Source organism: Chiloscyllium plagiosum, unplaced genomic scaffold (genome assembly GCF_037043375.1).
Source record: "Chiloscyllium plagiosum isolate Xiang-an unplaced genomic scaffold, Cpla_swu_hap1 HiC_scaffold_23, whole genome shotgun sequence".
In the NCBI taxonomy this organism is placed as follows: domain Eukaryota; kingdom Metazoa; phylum Chordata; class Chondrichthyes; order Orectolobiformes; family Hemiscylliidae; genus Chiloscyllium; species Chiloscyllium plagiosum.
In genome coordinates this window covers 8,890,027-8,917,246 of record NW_028270161.1, presented here as the reverse complement: position 1 = coordinate 8,917,246, position 27,220 = coordinate 8,890,027, and the positions used below count along the sequence as shown (strand labels likewise).

Sequence of the window (27,220 nt, the reverse complement as noted above, 5' to 3'; positions counted from 1 at the left end):
AGGGTTGCAGTATATTAGAGGCTAATATGAGAGTTTATATTCATTTTTCACCATACACAAATGCCAATTATCACTGACAATTCTTTCAAAGCAAGTTTTAAAATGTTGTCACTGCTTCCTTGTCAAAATTCTGACAAATATAGCTCACCATACAGCAGCAGCAAGTTGGGAAAGGGCTAATCTTAGAGATGAATGTGCTTTCTTAAATCAATATACACTGTGTGTAAACAACACCTAGCAACTTAATAAAAGCAGCACAGGAAACAGACACTGACAACACATTCTTCTAAAATACTGCATGAGTTTCTAGCCAATGGTAAGCCCTTTTTAGTGGCCAGTACAAGTTCATTTTGAACTGAGATGAGCCACCTATTAGGAAACCAACAGTATTTTCTATTCTGTCACAAGGCAGAGAAAGCCGAAAGAATCTTATCCTGTTCTTTTAAATTCAAGCCAGGCATTCTTCTCCTTAAATACACTGGAGTCAGGAGGAAATGAAAAGCGATCCTTCCTGAGTTCATGTGGCACTAGAGGTTCCTGCATGTCTCGCTCAATTGCCGGTTGGTTGTGAACTATTATTTCCTGTCAACTCTTTCTTAATAGTGTGTGACAGGGATAATTAGTGTTGTCCAAAAGAAATAGAAAAAGACCTGTAGAATTCTTAACTAACACAAAAAAGGCTTGTGGCCATGATTCTCAATGAGTAAATGTGGGCACTGTTATCTTAAAGCAAGCAGACCATAATCTACCTCCATAGTGCCATCAACATGGGAGACCCATAATGTGACGGGCTTTGTAAGTTAATATTAGATCATATTATCTGTAAATATGCACAGGCAGATTCCACTGCCTTGCAGCATTAATTGTTGGTCTCTAGCCGCCAATGAATCTTGATTTGATTTGTAGCGATAGCACTAAGGTAAATAAAAGACGGCAGCACTCAGTGGTCACAGGTCTCTGTTTCAGGAGCCACACCACAACCAAATTAAATGTAAACATATCATAATTAGTTTCCCTTTTCAACTTAAGGCCTCTCATGTAAACAAAACACATTCTTCAACTTTAAAAATGGAGTAGGATATTGAAGTTAGTAGTAGTTAGAAGTAGTTAACCTGGTATACTGATTCTGCAACATTTTTGCATACTCTTGACATTATTATCAACAGTCAATACTAGGGCTTGATGTGTGGCAGAAGTGAACCTTTTTGAACTATTAGGGATGGTTACAACAGAATGCAAATTAACAATTGACTTTTAAAAATTCATTTGTGGTACATGGGCTTCACTGGCTGAGTCAACATTTATTGCCCGCCCCTAGCTGCCCTCGAAAAGATTGGGGCGAGCTGCCTTCTTGAATCTTTGCAATCCATGTGCAATAGGCATACCCACAATGCCCTTAAGGCAGGGAATGCCAGGATTTTGACCCAGCGACAGTGAAGGAATAGTGATACATTTCCAAGTCAGGATGGTGAATGGCTTGGAGGGGAACTTGAAGGTGGTGGTGTTCCCATCTATCTGCTACCCTTGTCCTTCCAGATAGAAGTGGTTGTAGGTTTGGCAGGTGCTGTCTCAGGATCTTTGGTGAATTTCTGCAATGCATCTGGCAGATAGTACACACTGCTGCAGTGGAGGGAGTGGATATTTATGGACGTGGTGCCAACCAAACAGGCTGCTTTGTCCTGGATGGAGGATATTTGATGGATTTAACACCAAATTGAAAAGTCAGTAAAACCAGAATAGATTTTTAGTCACTAGTGTCACGCTTGAAAATTGGTATAATGAGGTGTCAACACTTTCAGCTTCAATTATTAAAGTTCTCCTGGAAAATGAAAATTCAGCTTCCGCATTTTGGTTTTCAATCACCCCCTTTCTAGGAGCCATGCCTGCTACAAAAATCTAATAAAGTCACACTTTTCATTTTTCCAAGACTATTGAGAACAACTGGTGTCTTGTAAAGTAGTGGGCAATTTCATAGTCAGTGGACTCAGTTCAAGGTAGTCCATGACTTAGAATTAGCTTAGACATCTACTGCACATTCTAATTCAGATTCAGCTATTAGTTATTTCAATATGGCAAATACACAGACAGCACAAGAGTCATACTGTGGAACAGATTTATTATTAAACTCAAGAATAGGGAAAGTTTGAACTTCAGTTTACAAATTAAAATAATATTTTTAATCCCAAAGGGAGATTTACGATGAGTTTAGAAATTAGTTAGTAACTTTCAATACAATAAATATAAATACTAAGAGAAACTACAAATGTTGGGAATATTAATTTAAAACACAAAATTATGCTAGCCAGTTCTTATCCATGCAAAAACTATGTTAAATCTTTTCAGCTCTGATACACATACATCTTAATGCCATAAGCAATTATTTTTAATTCTACATCTACCTACTGACCCAATATGTGCTTTTACCTTTTCTGCTTTGATTTAAAATACAAGAGTAGAAATGAGAATATATGCCTATGAAGCTTCATTGCCAATCCTCAAGTGGGAATTGTTCCGGGGAAGCATTAAGCAGAGATGAGCCATTTCTTTACAGTAAAGTAAAAATAAATAGAAAGGAACAGCTCCAAGCAAGTACACAATAGCATTGGCAGAGATCTCAGTACAGCAGACTCCAACCTACAGAGATGGGGGGACAAAAAAGGTTCGTTTAAAACAGCTTAAAACAATGATATTGATAACAGAGAAGGGAGTGAAAGAGGTCTATAGTCTTAATATATTGAATTAAACATTCTGGTAATTCCATATTGTATAGCCTAATGTTTATGATTTGTAGGATTATACATTTGATATTTCAGATTAGGTTTTCAGAGAATTTGTTCACACATTAGCTATCTCAGACTCATCTCGATTTCCCTTCTATTTTATTGGATCTTTGGACCTGCTGACTCAATCTCAAAGAGGCCAATTTTTGCTTCAATCACACTGAATATTAGTTCACAACTATTGCCAAATTTGAGCTAAGACTGCCACCTGCAGGTATTAAAACAATCTACAGTACTACATAATTGAAAAACAATTGCAAACACTTAAAAATGAAATGTGAATCTAACTGGAAAATGAATAATGAAATTTAGATTATTCACAGCTAAGTTTGTGTTAGCAAATATATCCCAAGGTGGGTGCACATTAGGCAATTGTTTGTATTGAAAATTCACCAAAACCTTACTCCACGAGACCTTCCACTGTTTTCAAAAGCTTCAAAATTACGTATGTACATCTGCTGCAAATTACAGACTTTCCATGATTTGTTTTTCGAACTACAAACCTACGAGCGAGGAACAAGAGTAGGCCACTCAGCCTCTTCAGCCTGCTCTGCCATTCAATAAGATCATAGCCAATACAATTTTAACTTCAACACTACATTCCTGTACATCCCCAATAATGTTTTATCACCCTTGGTAATCAAGGATTTAACTTCCACTGTCTTAAAAGCATTTAAAGATTCTGCATCCTCCATTTTTTGAGGAAGGGAATTCCAAAGGCTTTCAACCCTTTGAGAAAAAAAAATTTCCTCACCTTAGTAAATGGGAACTCCATTATTTTTAAACTGTAACTCCTAGTGCTAGATTTTCCAACAAGTGGAAACATGCTTTGAACATCCATCTGGTCAAGTCCCCTCAGGATCTTATATTTTTCAATTAAGTCACCTCTGACTCTTCTAAACTCCACATTTTTCCACACTGCATCTATTTGCTAGATCTTTGCTCAACCTATCTATATCCCTTTGTAGGCTCCTTATGTGCCTCTTCACAACTTACTTTCCTACCCACCTTTGTGTCATCAGCATATTTAGCTATCATACCTTCAATCCCATCATCCAAATCATTCGTACAAATTGCAAATAGTCAAGGCCCCAACACAGACCCCATGTCACACAGTTGTCACATCGTGCCAGCCTAAAAATTACCCTGTTGTTCCTACTCTTTGCTTCCTGTTAGCAAGCCAATCTTCTAACCATGCCAATGTTACTGCTGAACACACAACTAGGTTATCTTATGAAGAATTTAAGGTAAAAGGGCATTTTGACTTGCATTATTTTCATACCACATGAATAAATTAACAACTAATTACCAGGGTAGACTGTTTACAGTGGCGTGTCCTGAAATTAGACGTCAATGTAGATGTTTTGTCACAAAAATTAATATGGTTTGCTTGGATAGGGTAGAACAGTTCTCTCATTTTCCGCCTACAACCAAGACATACACTTAAAAAGATATATCCAGGCCTGTGAATTCTTTTAGGACTTTGTTTTATTTTAGATATCCATGTCCACCATATTTTGGTTGTATGAAAGTATTTTAACCCCAGAGTGCTAAGTCTGAACTGACAGATTGTCTCATACATTTTTAAAAAACGTTTATTGCTCAACACCAGAAATATATTCACAACCACACCACTCATACATGCATATTGACATATATATAAAAAAGGATGACGATTACAAAAGAGTTAGCATGCACTCAAGTTTGTTAAGTTCAAAAATTCATTGCGACACTTGCCTCTCAAGATGAAACCTTAAAAATATTACAGGCCTTTGATTCCTTTTTTGGTACAATGAAGACAGAGTCTGGTGGTTGAAGAAAATAGATTTACCTAGCTTACTGCTTGAAGCAGCAGAATTCTCTGACTTCACTCCAATCAGGGTTAACCTGAAACACTGCAGCAAAAATTTATATCAAACAGATTGATATAAGTTAACATGAATTCTCTGCCTTGCAGATAGTTCTTGGGCAGAGACCAGCACATCTATTGGTCTCAAACTTTCTCACTGCTTCGTTGTTTCAAAATTCCTCATTGGAAGCCTGATTTCTATTAAGTGATCAAAATACCGGTTTATCAGTCCTCACAAATGGCTTCTAACAACTTTACAAACATTAAGGTCCAAATTTCATCTATTCACATATTATCACAACTCTTTCTCCCATACCCAATCTTTGGAATTCCACATCAAAGCCAAAATGTCTTTGAGTCCACAGTGAGCCAGTTTCTGTAATTATTTGCAAAAGGGTGCCTGTTACATAGTAACAACTTCTCAATGGAGATGTCCTGAAGGTTTGTTTGCATTTTAGTATCTTGTCCAGCCATGAAGGCTACCACTGTGGAAAGTCACCTGATCTCACAACTCAATTTTGTGTAAAAAGTGCCCATTCTTCATGAATCCTTGACTGCATATCATGTGAGACAAAGTTACAACATCCATTTTGCAGATTACAGGTGTTATCACATAACATCAGACATGTTTTGCCCTGTATTATTCCATCCAAATATTAAAATCCAAAGTTAATCACTTGCATGGAATTGATTCCTACTTATGATTCCTACTTACTTGGTGCATTGCTTCTTCTTGACAAAAAAAAGCTTTGGCATTACAGCGTCCAATTTGTTGCAAATGGCAACATATAAAATGTCATTGCCTCAAGACTTTTTTTCAACATAGTCACCCATACCTTACATTGATTCTTGACTTTCAATTATTGACTTTCAGCAGGATGTTACTCGTGCCCCCCTACACATTAACAGCACAGAGGTGGAATGAGTGGAGAGCGTCAAGCTCCTGGGAATGGTCATCAACAGCAAGCTTTCTTGGACTTTCATGTGGATGCACTGGTTACAAAGGTCCAACAATGTCTCTTCTTCCTCAGGCAGCTGAGGAAATTTGGCACGACGGCAAATACCCTTGCCAACTTTTATAGGTGTGCCATCAAGAGCATTATGTATGGATGTATCACTACCTGGTATGGCAACTGTACCATTCAAGATTTGAGATGGTTACAGAGAGTGGTGAACTTGGCCCAGATAATCACAAAGACCAACCTTCCATCTATAGAATCAATCTACCAGGCCCGCTGTCAAGGAAAGGCCGTCAGCTTTCTCAAAGGTCCATCCCACCCTTGCAATGTTTTTCTACAACATCTACCATCGGGGAGAAGGTACAGAAGTCTGAACACACATACACTCACCAGTCGGTTTCGGAACAGTTTCTACCCTACTGTTGTTAGAATATTGAATGGACTCACAAACTCTTAACATTCACCTGTACCTGTGTTTTTGTTTTTGCCACTGTTTACCTATTATTTACTTATCTATGCTACTTAACTCTGTGATCCGCCTGTATTGCTCGCAAGACAAAGCTTCTCACTGAGCCTTGGTACAAGTGACAATAAATTCAATTCAATCCAATTCAATTCTCCTGCCTTTAAAAAGCTATGAAATTCGACAGCCTAAAAGCTCAAACCACAAGATTCTTTAAGTTTCCTACTTATTACTGTGCATATTCTTGAACTTCAGAAAATATTTAATAACTGCACAAATTTCTTAAAGAAATGTTACATCTATATATTGAAATCAATGTCTCATACAAAATTAATTCAAGTACTTGAAGCTGTCCACAATGATGGCTGTTAGCAAAAATCCAAACATGTTAGGAATTCTACAAGTATATTTTTGCAGAAATCAATTACTGTGGAAAAAAAGGTAAGATTATGAGTGATACAGTGGCTGAAGGCATTAATATTATGCTCAAAGCTTCTCAAACTTGCATATCATTCCTGCTAATTTCCAAATCTCTTGTGCAAGACTCCTTATATCATCACCCACAAATTTATTCATTTTTTTACTGCAAAGTTTTTGGATTGCTAAACTTATTTTTCTTTCCTTTGGCCTTTCGAACAGAAAATTAGTTTCTTGTGATGAAAAGAAAACAATTAGATAAGAAATATAATGACAGTGTTAGTAGCATAGATCTTGACTTGATTTCTCAAAACAAGAAAGCATTGACCTAGATTTGGCAGTCAGTGGTAATGGACAACACTTGTGCTAACATTTGCCACAGATCCTGACAAAAGCTGTCTATTAGGACTTAGCAGGGTTTAAAGATTGAAACATCCACTATCAGTGACATCATCATGCACAATGAAGCCAATCAGAAGAACTCCTACAGACAGCACAGCCAGAAATAAAAAAAACACAGATTATAATAAGTAAAGGGAACTCACATGGAATTAAGATTAAAGATGAATTATCATAGATAAACAAACAGAAGTGGTATGATTTTTAATGTTCTTGGCACTCTGCACATCAAAAGTTAGTTTTCAGGGTTCAGCAAGACTTAAGATTTAGCATGCCATGAAACACTTAGTTACAGGTCACTCAACAAAGTTCAATCTTTTCAAAGATTTTCAACAACAGTATGTATAAAATTTTAAGTTCATATCAAATTACTGATTTCGTTGTGACTGTATCTGTGAAGACTGCAACACAGCATTCTTGTGGATGAATAGGGTATCTCTGACAGCAGTGACCATGGTTCTATATTTACATGAGCACATATGGATGCCAGAAATTGCAGTCAGTTTTACATCTTAATGGCAGCAACACTGATGTAATTGCAACCGCAAATTCTTAACCATTGTGCATTGCAATACACAACTATTATCATCCTTTCACTTACACAAAATATTTTACCAAATGAGGACCCTTTAAAAATAAGTATAGTTTAGAAAACTAAACTGATGCTTTACTCAAACTGTATGTAGCAATTCCATAAAACATTAATTAAAAGTAAAAAAAAGCTCCTCATAGCTTCCAAAGTTTAAGATAAGTTTTAGTTAAAATAGCCAAGTAAACATACCATACTTTGATGAATCGAAGCACAATGCTCATAAGATCAAGTTTTACTTTAAGAGAAAAATGACAATAATATTGGATCTTAAAGCAACTCTATCCTATTTCAAATAGCATTAACTCCTACAGTACTATCTGCTGAGTTTAATGGCAACAATTATGACATTTCTGACCTTTTCTCATCTTCACCGTTTCACATCCATTTAAATGGTTTCCTAAGTGTCTCTATCAAAGGCTCAATTGTTACTAAATTAGCAATCCAGGAATAATCAGATACTGCACTTCATTAAAATTATTCTATACATCACCTTCATTCAATTAAAGAATATATGCGAAAATTTATTCTCCATCTAAATCCTTCATTTATTCACAGAATTTGATTGGAAATAAAATGTTGACGATTTATAGGTAATGTGCAACAATCTGGAGCATACATTACTTAAAACCTTAGGCACTGTATTCTTACTGTTATTTTCAAATTCTTTTGTAGTCGGTAGGTTGGAGTGACCTAATCTGCAGTACATAAGCAATTGCTTCCATCTGCACTCCCAGAGATTAATAAACTTGATAACAATTCAACAGCCTTCTCTATGTCTGTTGCATTCTCTGTGTATAAGCCATCATAGCACAGCCATCCCAACTATGTAGTCATTGTACCTTCTCTGGATCTTAACTAATTCAGCCAAAACTGACAAACCAGCCATGATTTTGGTGTTGTGGAAATGTCAAAAGGCTTCAACATTCATTGCACATTTAAGAATGGCACTCAAGTTGGCTTTTGGATGATTGATGGTGCTGAATATTCCTATCCCAAAAGAGTCACTGTCCATGAGAAGTATGAGAGAGAGCAGCATAATTTGGGAAAGAAAAGTTTGAACACTCAACTAAACATGTTTAAACATGGAAAATTGTTAGTTGAAAGGGTAAGTTGAAACTTTATTGCTGGAACAGCACAGCAGGTCAGGCAGCATCCAGGGAACAGGAGATTCGACGTTTCGGGCACAGGCCCTTCTTCGGCCTGTGCCCGAAACGTCGAATCTCCTGTTCCCTGGATGCTGCCTGACCTGCTGTGCTGTTCCAGCAATAAAGTTTCAACTTTGATCTCCAGCATCTGCAGACCTCACTTTCTACTTGAAAGGGTAATGCAAGCCCAGATAAGGAAGGCAAAAAAAAAAAAATCATCTCTACCACATCTAGCAAAAACGACTAAACAGACTTGTTGGAATGATTTTACTGAAAATAATACTGGTCATTAGATTACAAGTATACCTAATAAATACTTCAGTTTTTAATTCAAGAATGAATCACTTCAGGTCATAAAACACTTCAATTTGGCATCCATTTAAAATAATTAAAATGATTTTCCAAGGGATGAGGTTTACCACTTGTACGGTCCCACTGGTTGTTTCTACAACAGAGGTCCTGAACAAATCCCATTGCACAACTAAGTGAATCCCTGTGGTTAAATAACTGCAGCAAACAGTATAATTAAGCTCGTGTTAATTTAGCTTAAAAAAGCCTGTAGAAGCCTTTTTAGTGTCATTGTTTTAAGCACTTCCAATTTTCAGATGGAAGTATTTTTGTCCTTCCCAATCTTCTGTCAGATTCAAATCTAGATTCCTGTTTCACTTTCTAAAGAATCAATCTTTTCAACCAAATAAAACTCTTCAAGGGTTGCTGAAAAGTTTGCAAAATGTTTTCATCCTGAACACCTTGTCAGGCTTCATTAAAATTCCCCTACTATACATGTTCAAATAGTTTGTAAATCAACCTATCGATAATCTCTATTCGGGATGCTATAGGAATACAGCTCAAGTTACTTTAATATTTCCTTTTGTAAGACAGAAGGCAATTTATAGTAAACATTTCAGAAAACAGATTAAAAACAAAGTGGTTACAAAGTTTTTTGAGACAGTTGTGGAAACTATTCTCTAACTTTTACCAATAGGATACAAATCATTTTACCTGACAACCCTTGTCAAATGCAACCTATTCAGTTTTACCTACTGAATATGAATATTTACGTGAGATGCCTTATACATACAAAGAACATACAATACAGACAACACCCTAATACAGAATTATGGAAAATTGGCAGCGATTTTAAAGCAGTATCCAAATCCTCCAATTAAGTTAAAGTAAACAACAAATAAAAGTGAGGAACTTAAAATCTACTCAAATTGTTGATATACCATTAGATTTTCATGCTGGTGCCATTCATTGGATGGCACCTTGAGCCAGAAGCTCCAGGTTCGAGTCCCACGTTGGAATGCTCAAAGAAGAATTATTCATAAAGTGGCCAAAAAAAGTTGGGTATGAATCTTCCAACATACATTAATGACAGGCAGCAATAGCAGCCGTGATTCTTAGTCAGCCATATGCTAGAAGGAAGTTTGGAACCTTAAACATCTCCATGCATAGCTGGGCTACAACAAACTTGTAAAAAGGTGATGGCTGCCACAACTATTCAGACTCCAAGTGAACTGTACTGCACCACCACCAACACCGTTTAAGAGTTCCTTTCCTGTACCAGTGTACCCCATGTAATAAAATGACATCATGCAGCACAATCACAAATTTACTAAAGCAGAATTACTTCTGTTAAACTCGCAACTGATCGCTAAGGAAGTTATTCAAGTTGTAGTTAATTTCATTTGACCCAGCAACAAGAAAGTTAGCTGCAGCTTTTCTGATTTGTGTGTCATAAAAGAGAAGTGACTGTGGAAAGACACACTACTGAGAATTCCAAATCTATTTTTGTAGGAGGCAAGTGTTACAGTTTACCTGAACATCAGGAGAATTATATGCTCACACTCTTTTACAAAGAAAAATATTTTCAACATCAGCAGGCTTTCTTTGAAAGAGATTAGCTGATTGTCAGATGACCAATTTAGATCAAAATAACAAATCTGAACAACATTCGATAAAGCCTGCAGGTGCAATTTGAGAGGTATTTGTTTCTCCAGTGATGCTAGTAAGAACACAAAATTTAAAATTTCCTCCCATTGTACTGCAGCCAAATGCAAAATTGTTACTTAATTTCAGGTTTGATCATTCTTTTTGTTTTAACTATGACAACTAGTTTTACAGAAGACAAATAATGGCTACTGCATTTAAAACCAAATACAAAAATAAAGGCATAAAATTGTAGGTAGTGGGCACATTGCATACATCATGTCCAATCTGCAGTGTCTAAATTACTGTTCAAAGGTTGTCAAAGTGGCTTTCAAAGCTCAAACATCTCTGTTCCCGCTGCACTTATATCTCTTCCTTACTGCTTTGTTCTGTTTTGGTTCATGGGCTTGCAAGGTCTGGTTCAGTTTAAGTGCCAGTCATAGCTAAGTGGTATTGGTCGAATCTCTGAGCCAGGGGTTCAAATCTCATTCCACGGAACTGAATCTACAAATCTCAAGCAGTGCTCCAGTACAGTACTGCAAAGGTGCTGCACTGTTGAAAAAGTCATTTTGCATGTGTTGCTAAACCATCTGCCCTCTCAGGTGGGCTTAAAAGATATTCTGGCACTATTTGAAGAGGGACAGCTAAGCTGCGTGCAGAATGCCTGTTCACATATTTTACATTTACAACAGTGACTACACTTCAGAATCAGATTAGAGTGGTCTGGAAAAGCACAACAGGTCAGGCAGCATCCGAGGAGCATGAAAACCGACATTTCAGGCAAAAGCCCTTCATCCCACTATAACCTAGACTGTGATCTCCAGCATCTGCAGTCCCACTTTTGCCACACTACAGAAGTAGCTCAGTGGCTGTAACCTGCTGTCGGACATCCTGAGGTCACAAGAAGTCCAAACAAATGTTAGTCTTTCTTCTTTTTATTCATGAATAAAGCCAAGATCACATCAAGATTTGTTATAATCTGTACATTGACTTTTGCACAGTTATTAGAAATATTGATTTAACATTTTCTTTGTAGCCCAAGAATCTTCATGATACGCACTTGTGCAGTGGACAAAGACAGGAAGCTTGGACCCTCCTGGTCCTTGTATAATGTGCAAAAGAGTATTCATCTTTTTAAGAGTCTTGGTATAGACTGAAATTATGTTGGCTAAAAATGCTGAGCAGCTCCTCTGCTCTATCCTGTTGTGGGAAGGCATTGAGCAGGACAATGAATTAAAGATAGACTTCTCTTAGTATCCCCCAACTGAAGAACTGAATTTTACAAAAATAAAAGAAACATACTGCTGTATATGTTAGAAGGAAATGTACAATGAGGAAGATCAAATTTAGATAGTCTTGCAGTGAAATGAATAATAATGTGATTGTACATTTATGCTTTCACTAGGTAAGGTTATTCTAATAAACATTGGTGGATGCAAATTAAATGAAATAACTTAATCATTTATCCATTTTAAAGGTGCTTAATGCATCTGCCTTTACATGTATTTACTGAACTTATTTCATCATGTTACAAACTAAGAAAAACATTGGATAATCATACATCAATCTGCTTAACTAAACTTTAATGAATTGCTACATGTCATTCAATTCAACCCTACAAATGCAGGATAGTTCTGTGCTCATGCAGGATGAAATTTCACTGAACAAGTTCAAATCACTAAAACTGCTCTCCCAGTAATACTTTGTAGAGTTGCTGAAATTGACACAACTGACAAGTGGGAGGCTTTCAAAACTGTGATAACCAGAGTTCAGAGGCATTATATTCTTAATAGAGTTAAAGGTAAGATTAGGGAACAATGGATGAATAAAGGTACTGAGAATAAGAAAAGAATTAAATATTATATACAAACAACTGGGATCAAATGCAAATCTTGAAGAGTTTAGAGTGTGTTAGGGCATTCTTAAGAAGGAAACCAGGAAGGCAAAGATGGAATATGAGATAGCCTTGACAGTTAAGGTTAAGGATAATCCGAAGAGATTCTAGAGGTATATTAAGAGCAATTAGACAGAGAGTAGGGCCTCGTAAAGATCAACAGGTCATCTTTGTGTTGAACCTCAGGAGATGGAAGAGATAGTAAATGAATATTTTACATCAGCTTTTACTGTAGAGAAAGATATGGAGGCTAGAGAACTCAAAGAAATAAATATTGATGTTTTGAAAACAGTTCACATTAGAGAAGAGGGAGTACAGGAGATCTTAGAAAACGTCAAGGTGGATAAATCTCTGGGGCCTGACCAAGTGTATACCAGGAGAAGAAATTAGAAGAAATGAGAAGTTAGAAGAAATTGCAGGGCCCCTAGCAGAAATATTTATATTATCTCCAGCCATGGGCGAGATGCTGGAGGACTGGAGGATGGCTAATGCTGCACCTTTATTTAAGAAAGGCTGTAAGGAGAAACCTAAAAACTATAGACCTGTGAGTCTGACATCGGTGGTGGGTAAGGTAAAGGAGGTGATTCTGAAAGATAGCATTTACATGCATTCGGAGAGGCAAGGAATGATTAGGGATAGTCAGCATGGTTTTGTGAGGGAACTCATATCTCACAAACTTGATTTAATTTTTTGAGGAAGTAAAAAAATTGATGAGGGCTGAGTGGTAGATGGTTGTTTACTTGGACTTTAGTAAAGTCTTTGATAGGATTCCGCGTGGCAGACCAATTAGTCAAGTTAGATCACATGGTATTCAAGGTGAGCTTGATAAATGAATACAAAATTGGCCATACGGTATGAGACAGAGGGTGGTGCTGGAGGGTTGTTTTTTCAGATTGCAGGCCTCTGACCAGTGGTGTTCCACAGGGATTGGCACTGGTCCACTTTTGTTTGTCATTTATAATAAATGACTTGGATGAGAATAAAGGAGGTGTGGTTGGTAAGTTTGTAGATGATACTAAAATTGGTGGTATAATGGGCAATGAAGAAGGTTATCTAAGCTTACAAAGAGATATTGATCAATTGGATCAATGGGCTGAGGTGAGGCAGAATGGACTTTAATTTGGATAAATGCAAGGTATTGTATTTTGGTAAAACAACAGCAAGACTTATATAATTAATGGTATGCCCCTGTTATAGAATAAAGAGATCTAGGGATTCAGGTACATTACTCTTTGAAATTTGTGTCACATTTATACAGGATGGTTAAGAAAGCATTTAGCATGCTTACCTTCATTGGTTAAACCTTTGAGTGTAGGAGTTGGGACATCATGTTGAGATTGTACAAGACGTTGGTGAGGCCCCTTTTGGTGTACAGTTCTGGTTGCCCTGTTATAGGAAGGCTATGATTAAACTGGAGACGGTTCAGAAAAGACTTACCATGATGTTGCTGGAATGGAGGGTTTGAGATATAAAAACAGGCTGGGACTTTTCCCCACTGGAACTCAGGAGGTTGGGGGGTAACCTTATAGAAACTTATAAAATCATGAGAAGACATAGATCAGGTGAATAGTAAAGGTCGTTTACCTAAGGTGGAGGAGTTCAAAACAAGACGGCATACTTTTAAGATGAGAGGACAGAGGTTTAAAAAGGACAAAGGGCAACGGTTTTTTACACAGAGAGTGTGGACTGAACTGCCAGAAGAAGTGGCAGATGCAGGTATGGTTACAACATTTAAAAAAGACATTTGGATAAGTACATGTACAGGAAAGGCTTGGAGGGATATGGGCCAAACACAGCCAGGTGGGACTAATTTAGTTTAGGAATGTGGTTGGTGTGGACTAGTTGGACCAAAAGGTCTGTTTCCATGCTATATGACTAAGTTTATGACCTCCGCATGAGAAGACCTCTGATTATTTACGATGTCGAACTGTACCTTTTATCAATTAAACAAGAAATTCCTAGCAGATCAAAGGGTTCAACCAAAACATTTTGCTGAATAATCACAACATTTGGCTTAATAATGTAAAGTCAACCAAAAAAAGACACATCTTAACACGTAAATTATCTAAAGACGTGCAAATGTGAGGTAAGTTTACAGACAGTATCTCCAAGTCTTGCATTTAATAGCGCATTTTAACTCTTGCAGAAAATCCCAAGCAATTCACATAAAGGAGGTACAGTAGTTTATTGGTTATACTGACAAATAATCTAAGGCCATGAGTTCAATTCCCATTATGACAAATTGTAGCAATGAATGCAATAAATCTGGCAATTTGTACCCTGACACCAGAAAGAAAAATGACAATGAAAGCTGCCAGTGTGTTATAAAAACACAGCTGGCACACTAATTCCTTCAGGGAGGGAAAACTGCCACTCACTCTTACCCAACTGTGAATCTAGTCTCACACCACATGTTTGACTCTTAATACCCTTAGGGACCAATGATAAATCATGGCTTGTCAATGTTGCCACATTCCCAGAATAAATAAAATCAAATATATAATGAATTACTTTGAAAGCACATGACTGTTGTTATGGTCAACAGGTCAATCAATTGCGTATATAGCAAGATCCATGGGATCTTTACCATTCACAGAGGAAGACTGGCTCCCTAGTTAAAGATGCATGTGAAGGATGGTGCCCCTTACAACGCAGAACCAGTTCAATACTGTAGTAGATAGTCAATTTAGATTATGTGCTCAAAGGTTAGATAATCTCTTGACTCAGAAATATTTGTATTTCAAACAGATACAAATTGACAAAGGTCACCTCCTCCAAATTATAAATCACATAAAAAATGTTTATAACTTTGACCATTTATGAGCTTATTTAAAAAGTGTACAAGTAAAACTCCAGGGTTCTGAAAAAAAGCATCTAATCAGTCCTTAAAACACAAGCAGACTGCATGTTTGCAACTAATGAAAAGCACTTATTGTGAATGAATAATCTGATTTAAGTTCCATTACACCTTCACTTCTCTTCTGTGAATGCTCTTAGCAGCTGCAAATATGGATGGTATTTAGTAAGATTTCTGAACGTAAAAAGTATTTAATTAGATTAGGTTATATTAGATTCGATTCCCTACAGTGTGGAACAGGCCCTTCAGCCCAACCAGTTCACACCGACCCTCCGAAGAGTAACCCACCCTACTGACCCATTTCACTCTGACTAATGCACCTAACACTATGGGCAATTTAGCATGGCCAATTCACCTGACCTGCACATCTTTAAACTGTGGGAGCACCCGGAGAAAACCCACGCAAATATGGGGAGAATGTGCAAACTCCACACAATCACCCGAGGCTGGAATCGAATCTGGGACCCTGGTGCTGTAGGGCAACAGTACTTAACCACTGAACCACTGTGCTGTCCCAATTGGTCTTTATTTCTTTTTCAAATGCTAATAATAAATGTCTCACCATATTAGTACCAAATTGGATCACTTCCAACATCAAAAAAAGGTTTTCGCTTAGGTATACAGCACAACAATACACTGCATAAGATACAAGATTATCAAGAAGACTGCAGATACAAATTCGGAATGTATTTAACCTTGATGGATTGCAGAAACAACTCTGAATTCCTCAATACTGCCCTGTGCTTAAGTGAAATTTCTAACTGATTCGAAGTAGTCCTTTTCAAAGAATCTTGTGTGCATAAAACTAAATTTATATTTCAGTACAATTTTGCAGGAATGCGGCACTGGCGGAAATGGCATATTTCAGGTTAAATGAATGTTTATCATGCTTTTTTCAATACTTTAGATAAAAAGAACATTGAGGTATTCACCCAATTTCTGTTCGATATTTCTCCCTAAAATACTAACAAACAGAAATGAATTGGTTGTTCTCTACATTTACTGCTTGTGGTGTATGTACAAACATTGCACCAAAAGCAACAGTGACTGTACCTTAAAGGTAATTCATTGGGTAGTGACACATTTCTGTGAAGCATTGATCAAGATCTATATAAATGCAACTTCTCTCATTCTTACTTTGGTTTAACTTTTAAAAGTTTGCAGAAGTGATGCAGTTTTTAAGCAGGATAAAAGTGAGATGAGATAATCTACGGTTTTACTGAATAATAAAGGAGGTTCAAGGTGCGAAATGACTACTCACATCCTCATTCTTTGTTAACTGATAATGTTACACTACAAAAATTTGTCATGCTGATGTTAAAATAAAAGCCTGACTAATATGTTGTTTTACTGGTGCTTCTGATTAAATGCTCATGTAACATTTCCAACCAGTCAAGTTTAATGCTTAACAGATCTCACCTTCCTGTGATGAGATGAGCGGAGGCATGTACTCTGGAATATATTCCTTCTCATCAGCAAGACTCTTGGTTCCAGGCTGTGGGAATTGAAGTACATTGTTTTTGCTGACAGGAAATGCTGGGATTTGGTGTGCAAATCCAATGGGCTCGAGGTTGTGAATATAGTCTTCAAGTTCTGAAAGGCTGATTCCCATTAATTTAAACGCCTGGCCGAGATCATCCAAAACAGGATCCGTCCGGCCATCTGGCAAAGCATAAAGAAAGTTTAATGGCATGGTTAAGTATTATTGGAAAGCAGAAGTAAATAATCAGTTTCTAAGTACAATATTAACACTATTACAGTTTCATTCAGGCCGATCTGTTCATTTGTTTTTTTTGTTGCAGGTGACAGCAACCTAAAGCAATCTAATTGTCAATTTACCCTCCTCCTTTTTGGGAAGGAACTGAGCTTCTTCTTGCTGCTTTCCTGTTGTGTAGGAAAAAATCAATACCGTCAATGCCAGAAAAGCAGTGGCAAATCAACACACAATTATTTATGTATCCAGTTTTGCCACTTTACAAAAGTACAGTAACAGTTCAGTCTGTCACCTTTGATCAGTCATTATTTATCATTAATGTCTTGTAGACTGTAGCAGTCTTAGAACATAAATTGAAAGAACTAATCAACAGCAGAATTTATTGTGGTGGCAGAATGAAAGTAACGAGACAGTTGCATTTGAATTTGAATGACGAAGTATTGTTAAATTGTAGAAAAAGAGTCTGCATTAATATAAATATGGCTTTATATACATTATTGGAAAATATATCAATTACCGCAGATGTCAAAATAATTAGATTTTATCAGGTGATATCATGATGTGTCAGGTTCCACAGCAAAATTCTGAACTTATTCCAATATCTATCCCATTCTCTCCATGGAAGGCTGTCCCCAATACAAACCCTCACTCAACTTCTCAATAAAATGAATTTAAATGAAGCTGAATTAGTGATTAGCCCATTGTTGATGATCATACTTAGAGAGTATACTAGTGGTATTGTCACGAGACTATTAATTCAGAGATCCAGCTAATGTCCAACAAACCTGGCTCCAAATCTCACCATGGCAGTGGTGGAATTTGAATTCAATAAAAATCTAGGATTAAGAGTCTAATGATGACCAATGCTCTTGCCGATTGGTGGGAAAAATCCATCTGATTCACTAGTATCCTTCAGGGAAGGAAATCGGCCATCTCTACCTGGTCTAGACTTCGTGTGTCTGCAGACCCACAGCAATGTGGCTGACCAACAAATGCCCTCTGGGAAATTAGAATGGGCAATAGATACTGGCCTGGCCGAGACATCCAATGAATTTTAAAAATTATCACTTTTCAGCATTAATATTCCCTCAGCAATCACTAAATGTTCTCAAACTAAACTTTGATATTTTTCAGCAAGAGCAAAGTTATTTATTTTGCCTATACTACTGCAAAAATATAACATTTTCAGTGTTGTCTTAATTAAGAAATACTTAAGCCTTAATGGGCAATACATTTCTGTCAACTAAGAACCTGCATTGTTATCATGACAGTGCAGTGAATAGCACACCAGAACTGTGGTGTGTAAATAGTCCAAACTTTTAATTAGCAGTTGGAATTATAGAATCCCGACAATGTGGAAGCAAGCCATTGAGCCCATCCATTCCACACCAACCCTCTGAAGGGCATCTCACCCGGACCCAGCAAACTCTCCTATCCTGTCATAGAGTCACAGAGATGCACAGCATGGAAGTAGACCCTTCGGTCCAACCCGTCCATGCCGACCAGATATCCCAACCCAATCTCGTCCCGCCTGCCAGCAACCGGCCCATATCCCTCTAAACCCTTCCTATTCATATACCCATCCAAACGCCTCTCAAATGTTGCAATTGTACCAGCCTCCACCACTTCCTCTGGCAGTTCGTTCCATACACGTACCACCCTCTGTGTGAAACAGTTGCCCCATAGGTCTCTTTTATATCTTTCCCCTCTCACCCTAAACCTATGCCCTCTAGTTCTGGACTCCCCAACCCCAGGGAAAAGACTTTGCCTATTTATCCTATCCATGCCCCTCATAATTTTGTAAACCTCTGTAAGGTCATCCCTCAGCCTCCGAAACTCCAGGGAAAACAGCCCCAGCCTGTTCAGTCTCTCCCTATAGCTCAAATCCTCCAACCCTGGCAACATCCTTGTAAATCTTTTCTGAACCCTTTCAAATTTCACAACATCTTTCCAATAGGAAGGAGACCAGAACTGCACGCAATATTCCAACAGTGGCCTAACCAATGTCCTGTACAGCCGCAACATGACCTCCCAACTTCTGTACCTAATACTCTGAACAATAAAGGAAAGCATACCAAACGCCTTCTTCACTATCCTATCTACCTGCGACTTCACTTTCAAGGAGCTATGAACCTGCACTCCAAGGTCTCTTTGTTCAGCAACACTCCCTAGGATCTTACCATTAAGTGTATACATCCTGCGAAGATTTACTTTCCCAAAATGCAGCACCTCACATTTATCTGAATTAAACTCCATCTGCCACTTTTCAGCACATTGGTCCATCTGGTCAAGATGCTGTTGTAATCGGAGGTAACCCTCTTCACTGTCCATTACATCTCCAATTTTGGTGTCATCTGCAAACTTACGAACTGTACCTCTTATGCTCGCATCTAAATCATTTATGTAAATGACAAAAAGTAGAGGACCCAGCACTGATCCTTGTGGCACTCCACTGGTCACAGGCCTCCAGTGTGAAAAACAACTCTCCACCACCACCCTCTGTCTTCTACCTTTGAGCCAGTTCGGTATCCAAATGGCTAGTTCTCCCTGTATTCCGTGAGATCTAACCTTGCTAATCAGTCTCCCATGCGGAACCTTGTCGAAGTCCAATAGATCATATCTACCACTCTGCTGTCATCAATCCTCTTTGTTACTTCAATCAAGTTTGTGAGACATGATTTCCCATGCACAAAGCCATGCTGACTATCTCTAATCAGTCCTTGCCTTTCCAAATACATGTACACCCTGTCCCTCTGGATTCCCTCCAACAACTTGCCCACCACCAACTTCAGGCTCACTGGTCTATAGTTCCCTGGCTTGTCCTTACCACCCTTTTTAAACAGTGGCACCACGTTAGCCAACCTCCAGTCTTCCGGCACCTCACCTGTGACTATTGATGATACAAATATCTCAGCAAGAGGCCCAGCAATCACTTCTCTAGCTTCTCACAGAGTTCTAGGGTACACCTGATCAGGTCCTGGGGATTTATCCACTTTTATGCGTTTCAAGACATCCAGCACTTCCTCCTCTGTAATATGGACATTTTGCAAGATGTCACCATCTATTTCCCTACAGTCTATGTCTTCCATATCCTTTTCCACAGTAAATACTGATGCAAAGTACTTGTTTAGTATCTCCCCCATCTCTTGTGGCTACATACAAAGGCCGCCTTGCTGATCTTTGAGGGGCCCTCTTCTCTCCGTAGTTACCCTTTAGTCTTTGATGTATTTGTAAAAACTCTTTGGATTCTCCTTAATTCTATTTGCCAAAGCTACCTCATGTCCCCTTTTTGCCCTCATGATTTCCCTCTTAAGTATACTCCTACTTCCTTTATACTCTTCTAAGGATTCACTCGATCTATCTTGTCTATACCTTACATATGCTTCCTTCTTTTTCTGAACCAAACCCTCAAATTCTTTAGTCATCCAGCATTCCCTATACCTACCAGCTTTTCCTTTCACCCTAACAGGAATATACTTACTCTGGATTCTCGTTATCTCATTTCTGAAGGCTTCCCATTTTCCAGCCGTCCCTTTACCTGCGAACATCTGCCTCTAATCAGCTTTCGAAAGTTCTTGCCTAACACTGTCAAAATTGGCATCTCCAAATTAGAACTTCAACTTTTAGATCGGGTCTATCCTTTTCCATCATTATTTTAAATCTAACAGAATTATGGTTGCTGGCGCCAAAGTGCTCCCCCACTGACACCTCAGTCATCTGCCCTGCCTTATTTCCCAAGAGTAGGTCAAGTTTTGCACCTTCTCTAGTAGGTACATCCACATACTGAATCAGAAAATTGTCTTGCACACACTTAAGAAATTCCTCTCCATCTAAACCCTTAACACTATGACAGTCCCAGTCTATGTTTGGAAAGTTAAAATCCCCTGCCATAACCACCCTATTTTTCTTACAGATAGCTGAGATCTCCTTACAAGTTTGTTTCTCAATTTCCCTCTGACTATTAGAGGGTCTATAATACAATCCCAATAAGGTTATCATCCCTTTTTTTATTCTCAGTTCCACCCAAATAACTTCCCAGGATATATTTCCGGGAATATCCTCCCTCAGCACAGCTGTAATGCTATCCCTTATCAAAAATGACAACCCCCTCCTCTCTTGCCTCCCTTTCTATCCTTCCTGTAGCATTTGTATCCTGGAACTTTAAGCTAGGAGAAAGTGAGGACTGCAGATGCTGTAGATCAGAGCTGAAAAATGTGTTGCTGGAAAAGCGCAGCAGGCCAGGCAGCATCCAAGGAGCAGGAGAATCGACATTTCGGGCATAAGCCCTTCAGCTCCTGAAGAAGGGCTTATGCCCGAAACGTCGATTCTCCTGCTCCTTGGATGCCGCCTGACCTGGAACTTTAAGCTGCCAGTCTTGCCCATCCCTGAGCCATGTTTCTGTAATTGCTATGATATCCCAGTCCCATGTTCCTAACCATGCCCTGAGTTCATCTGCCTTCCCTGTTAGGCCCCTTGCATTGATTGAAATAAATGCAGTTTAATTTATTAGTTTGACCTTGTCCCTGCCTGCCCTGACTGTTTAGACCAGCTTCTGTTTTCAACTGTACCAGTCTCAGATTGATGTCTTTCCTCATTATCTTCCTGGGTCCCACCCCTCGCTCGCCCCCCCCCCCCCCCCCCCCCCCCATCCCACCTTACAAGCAGCTCTAGCAAATCTCCCTGCCAGTATATTAGTCCCCTTCCAATTTAGGTGCAATCCGTCCTTCTTGTACAGGTCACTTCTACCCCAAGAGATTCCAATGATCCAAAAATGTGAATCCTTCCCCCATTGACCAGCTCCTCAGCCATGCATTCATCTGCTCTATCCTCCTATCCCTGCCCTCACTAGCTCGTAGAATTGGGAGTAGTCCAGATGTTACTGCTCTCGAGGACCTCCTCTTTAAATTTCTGCCTAACTCTCTGTAATCTCCTTTCAGAATCTCAACCTTTCCCCTTCCTATGTCGTTGGTTCCAATGTGGACAATGACCTCTTGCTGGCCCCTCTCCCCCATGAGAACATTCTGCACCCTCTCTGAGACATCCTGGTACCAGGGAAGCAACATACTATTCTGCTTTCCCGCTGCTGGCCACAGAAACGTCTGTTTGTACCTATTACTAGAGAATCCCCTAACACAATTGATCTCTTGGAACCCGACATACCCCTCATTGCATTCGAGCCAATCTCAATACCAGAAACTTGGCTGTCCATGCTACATTCCCCTGAGAATCCACCAACCTCTACATTTTCCAAAACAGCATACCTGTTTGAAATGGGTACATCCACAAAAGTCTCCTGCACTAGCTGCTTACCTCTCTTACCTTTCCTGGAGTTAATCTCAGTTAACCTGGAGATAATCTCAATGTGTGGAGTCAGAGGAGATAGGGGAAGCACTAAATGAATATTTTTCGTCAGTATTCACTCTAGAAAATGACAATGTTGTTGAGGAGATTACTGAGATACAGGCTACTAGACTAGGTGTGATTGAGGTTCACAAGGAAGAGGTATTAGAAATCCTGCAGAGTTTGAAAATAGATAAATTCCCTGGGCCAGATGGGATTTATCCTAGGATACTCTGGGAAGCCAGGGAGAAGATTGCCGAGCCTTTGGCATTGATCTTTAAATCGTCATTGTCTACAGGAATAGTGCCAGAAGACTGGAGGATAGCAAACGTGGTTCCCCTGTTCAAGAAGGGGAGTAGAGACAATCCTGGTAATTGTACACCAGTGAGCCTTACTTCAGTTGTTGGTAAAGCATTGGAAAAGGTTATAAGAAATAGGATTTATAATCATCTAGAAAAGAATAATTTGATTAGGGATAGTCAGCACAAACCTAATGGAGTTCTTTGAGAAGGTGACTAAAGAGGTAGATGAGTGTAAACCGGTTGATGTGGTGTATATGGATTTTAACGAGGCGTTCGATAAGGTTCCCTACAGTAGGCTATTGTACAAAATGTGGAGGAATGGGATTGTGGGAGATATAGCAGTTTGGATCAGTAATCGGCTTGCTGAAAGAAGACAGAGGGTGGTGGTTGATGGGAAATTTTCATCCTGGAATCCAGTTACCAGTGGTGTACCACAAGGGTCAGTGTTGGGTCCACTGCTGTTCATCATTTTTATAAATGACCTGGATGAGGGCCTAGAAGGGTGGGTTAATAAATTTGCAGATGACACTAAGGTCGGTGGTGTTGTGGATAGTGACGAAGGATGTTGTAGGTTACAGAGAGACATAGATAAGCTGCAGAGCTGGGCTGAGAGGTGGCAAATGGAGTTTAATGCGGACAAGTGTGAGGTGGTTCACTTTGGTCGGAGTAACCGGAATGCAAAGTACTGGGCTAATGGTAAGATTCTTGGTAGTGTAGATGAGCAGAGAGATCTGTGTGTCCAGGTACACAGATCCTTGAAAGTTGCCACCCAGATTTATAGGGTTGTTAAGAAGACATACAGTGTTTTAGCTTTTATTAATAGAGGGATCGAGTTCCTGAACCATGAGGCTATGCTACGGCTGTACAAAACTCTGGTGCAGCCGCACTTGGAGTATTGTGTACAGCTCTGGTCACCGCATTATAAGAAGTATGTGGAAGCTTTGGAAAGGGTGCAGAGGAGATTTACTAGGATGTTGCCTGGTATGGAGGGAAGGTTTACGAGGAAAGACTGAGGACTTGAGGCTGTTTTCGTTAGAGAGAAGAAGGTTGAGAGGTGACTTAATAGAGACATAAGATAATCAGAGGGTTAGATAAGGTGGACAGGGAGAACCTTTTTCCAAGTATGGTGACAGCAAGCACGAGGGGGCATAGCTTTAAATTGAGGGGTGATAGATGTAGGACAGATGTCAGAGATAGTTTCTTTACTCAGAGAGTAGTAACGGTATGGAATGCTTTGCCTGCAACGGTAGTAGATTCACCAACTTTAAGTACATTTAAGTCGTCATTGGACAAGCATATGGATGTACATGGTATAGTGTAGGTTAGATGGAAGCTTCGGTCACTCTCTATCGGGGGAAAAAACCTGGTCATCAGGTGTGAGGCACTGTCATTGCTGTTATACGTGGCACAGGTCTGGCCTATTCCCAGAACCTGTGCCGCTGCAGTCACCGTGGCCATCTTCCAATTTATATGGAGATCAAAGTTGGACTGGGTCTGAAGGGACTCGATGTATAAAGATCTGGGCAACATGGGGAAAAAATACACCCAATGCCACCCTCACCCGGATGGCCACCTTTGTGTGTGGCTGCATCAAGCTGTGCGTGGATCCCCGGTATGCAAACACCAAGTGTCAGTACGTACTGAGGTTCTACCTGTCCCCGGTGTTGCAAAGGATGGGCCTGGCCACGCTGCCGCGGAACGCTCCGAGGAATTGGAATGTTCCGTATCACCTGTCCTTCGTGGAGAAGTTTATGAAGAAAAACACCTTTGACCACAAGTCCATCAGGAAGTGGTCAGCACGTAGTGTCCTTGAGACCCTTCGGGAAAAGGAGGGGGCAGATCCTATCGAGCGGTTCGCTGAGCAGACTGTCAAAGCAATTTGGCAGAATGCCTCATCGCCAGAACGCGTCATCGCCAGAACTTTCCAACAAGCACCAAGACATGGCTTGGCTGGTGGTGAGAAGGGCTCTGCCTGTGAGATCCTTTATGCACGCCCGGACTATCAGCCACACCACACACTGTCCTCGAAGCGGCTGTGGGGGGGACGAGACGGTCACACACCTCCTTCTGGAACGTGCCTGTGCAGAAGAAGTCTGGAGAGGAATGCAGTGGTGTTTGTTGAGGTTCGTCCCGTGCAGCGCCGTGACGCGGGACTCCGTGCTCTACGGTCTGTTTTCCGGGACGCACACCGAGACGAACATCAACTGTGCCTGGAGGATCATCAACTCGGTGAAGGACGCTCTCTGGGCGGTCTGAAACCTGTTGATCTTACAGCTAAAGGAGTTGACCCCGACTGAGTGTTGCAGACTGGCACATTCTAAGGTCCAGGACTACGTGTTGAGGGATGCGCTGAAGCTTGGGGCAGCTGCCGCCAAGGCTCATGGGGCAAGACCACCATGTAACATCTGCCTGCCTAAGAAGAACAGGGGGCCCACGCAGTCATTTGGGCTCCGCTAATGCCTCAGCTAAATATATGGTTATATGATTGATAAATGTACAGACCTGTATATACAAACGATAAATTCTGATCTCTGTATGCAAATGTTTACGTTATGTATGGCATGACCAACTGTACAGACCATCAAATTATTTTATGAATAAAGTATATTTTTGAAATAAAAAAAAGGGGGTCACCTAGCTTGTACATGCTTTAATAAACTTTAACAGTTTGCAGAAGTTGGTGTGTGCGAATTGCATCTCAAGTGAAACCTCAGGAAAAGTGCCATTGTGGTCAACTCTTTGTTAAGCGTGTCCAATGTAACTCAGAAACTTCACTCAAGCACAAGTCTCTACCATATTTGTTGCTCAGGTAGATAGTGGGCTGAGAAAATGCATGACCAGCTTGCCTCTTTTCACATGGGCCTTCTTCTTGATCAACTGAACTTTTCATTTCTCTTCACCTTTTCCAATGTTCTTCCACACTTTCTGCATCCAGAGCTTGGGGCCACTAACAACTGCCTCCCAGGTCTCACTTTCAATTTTTCCCATCTTCATAGCTTACTTGCACGTGCTCATGTCGCAGAGAAATGGACACCAAATGGTTGTGTCCCAGTGATTAGTTCACCATACAGATGATCTTTGGGCATATGCCATCATCCATATTAGAAACATGGCTAAGCCTTTAGCATTGCTCTTTTAAAATTCATCTTTGTACCTAAAGGTTGTTTCACAAAGCTACCACGTTTCATGCTTGCTTCAAAGTCTAGGTGCTTTTTTTTATTCATTCGTGGAATATGGCTGTCAAAGAGTTAATTTCTTTACTTTTCAATCCTCTTGCCCCACCTCACTGAAATACTAGGACACTATTCTTTGGTTGAAAATGCTGGCAGGCTGGTGAATCATGGCAACAGAAGAAATAGCAGCAATCAAGCCAAATCTGATCACATATCCATAATGTCTATAAACAACATGCTTCTTACTTGCTACATAATAAAGGAGCAAAAACTCACATGACTCCATCCCTCCATAGGAGCTGAGGTCAACTGAGGGTTCCCTATTATTTAAAAGCAGCCAACTCAGCATGAGCACAGCATTGAATCTGGGATATATCTGATGTATGTGGCTTAGGCACTTATTCCCTTAACTAGTTGAGGCAACAGTTCAACCCAACATTCTTCAACAAGTTTTCTAACACAAGTACTGATATAGTAATTACTCCTTAGCTGTCAACACTGATTTGTTTTCTCAGTTGTACAATTTTGTTAATTGACTTTACGCAATACAATGAAAATGTAAAGGGTTTGAAATAAGTCAGTTGATCAACACAACAATGTAGGGACAGAACTCATCCACTCACAAGTAATCTCTTCTCGAGAAAAAATAAATGTATCGAAAACATGCATATGTCCAAGTTCAAAAAAAGCATGAAAAAGACTGTGATGGTCACATCAGACACAGGTAATAAAGAAACTAAAATGCATTTAAGCAGTAAAATTAATTTACAGAGCAACATGAAAACCTTTTTCACCAATCTGAAGTATCAGAAGACCATGAAAGATGCTCGAGGAATGGTTAATAAGGCCATAAGACATAGAAGCAGAATTAAGTCAGTCAGCACATCGAGTCTGCTCCACTATCTGATGTAGCCAACACGTTTCTGAACCCCATTCTCCTGTCTTCTCCCTAGAACCCTTGATCCTGTTACTCATCAAGAACCTACTTATCTTTGCCTTAAATACACTCAATCAGTTGACCTCCATGACGGTCTGCAGCAATCAGTTCCAGAGTCACAAGTCTCTGGCTGAAGAAATTGCTTCTCATCTCAGCAGTGCACTCAGGTCCTGGTCTTGCCTGTAAGTGGAAACAACGTCCACTCTAATCTGGGACTCTCAGTATTATAGAGTCATAGAGTTGTACAGCATGGAAAGAGACCCTTCAGTCCAACTCGTCCATTCCAACCGGATATCCGAATTTAATCTGGTCCCATTTGCTAGCATTTGGCCCATATCTCTCTAAACCCTTCCTATTCATGGCCCCATTCAAATGCCTTTTAAAGGTTGTAATTGCACCAGCCTTCACAACTTCCTCTGGCAGCTTATTCCTTATGTGCACCACCCTCTGCATGAAAAAGGTCCCCC

At 39.6% G+C, this 27,220-nt stretch overlaps 1 protein-coding gene across 2 annotated transcripts in view; it reads right to left on the bottom strand.

Annotated features, from left to right (window-relative positions):
- Nucleotides 1-27,220, bottom strand: part of taf3 (TAF3 RNA polymerase II, TATA box binding protein (TBP)-associated facto) — a 194,502-nt gene that overhangs the window by 151,952 nt on the left and 15,330 nt on the right. For both annotated transcript variants that reach the window (XM_087999356.1, XM_087999357.1), the window contains exon 2: nt 16,707-16,949. In XM_087999356.1, the coding sequence (XP_087855482.1) occupies nt 16,707-16,949 (243 nt within the window). The remainder of the gene's footprint in view (nt 1-16,706; nt 16,950-27,220) is intronic.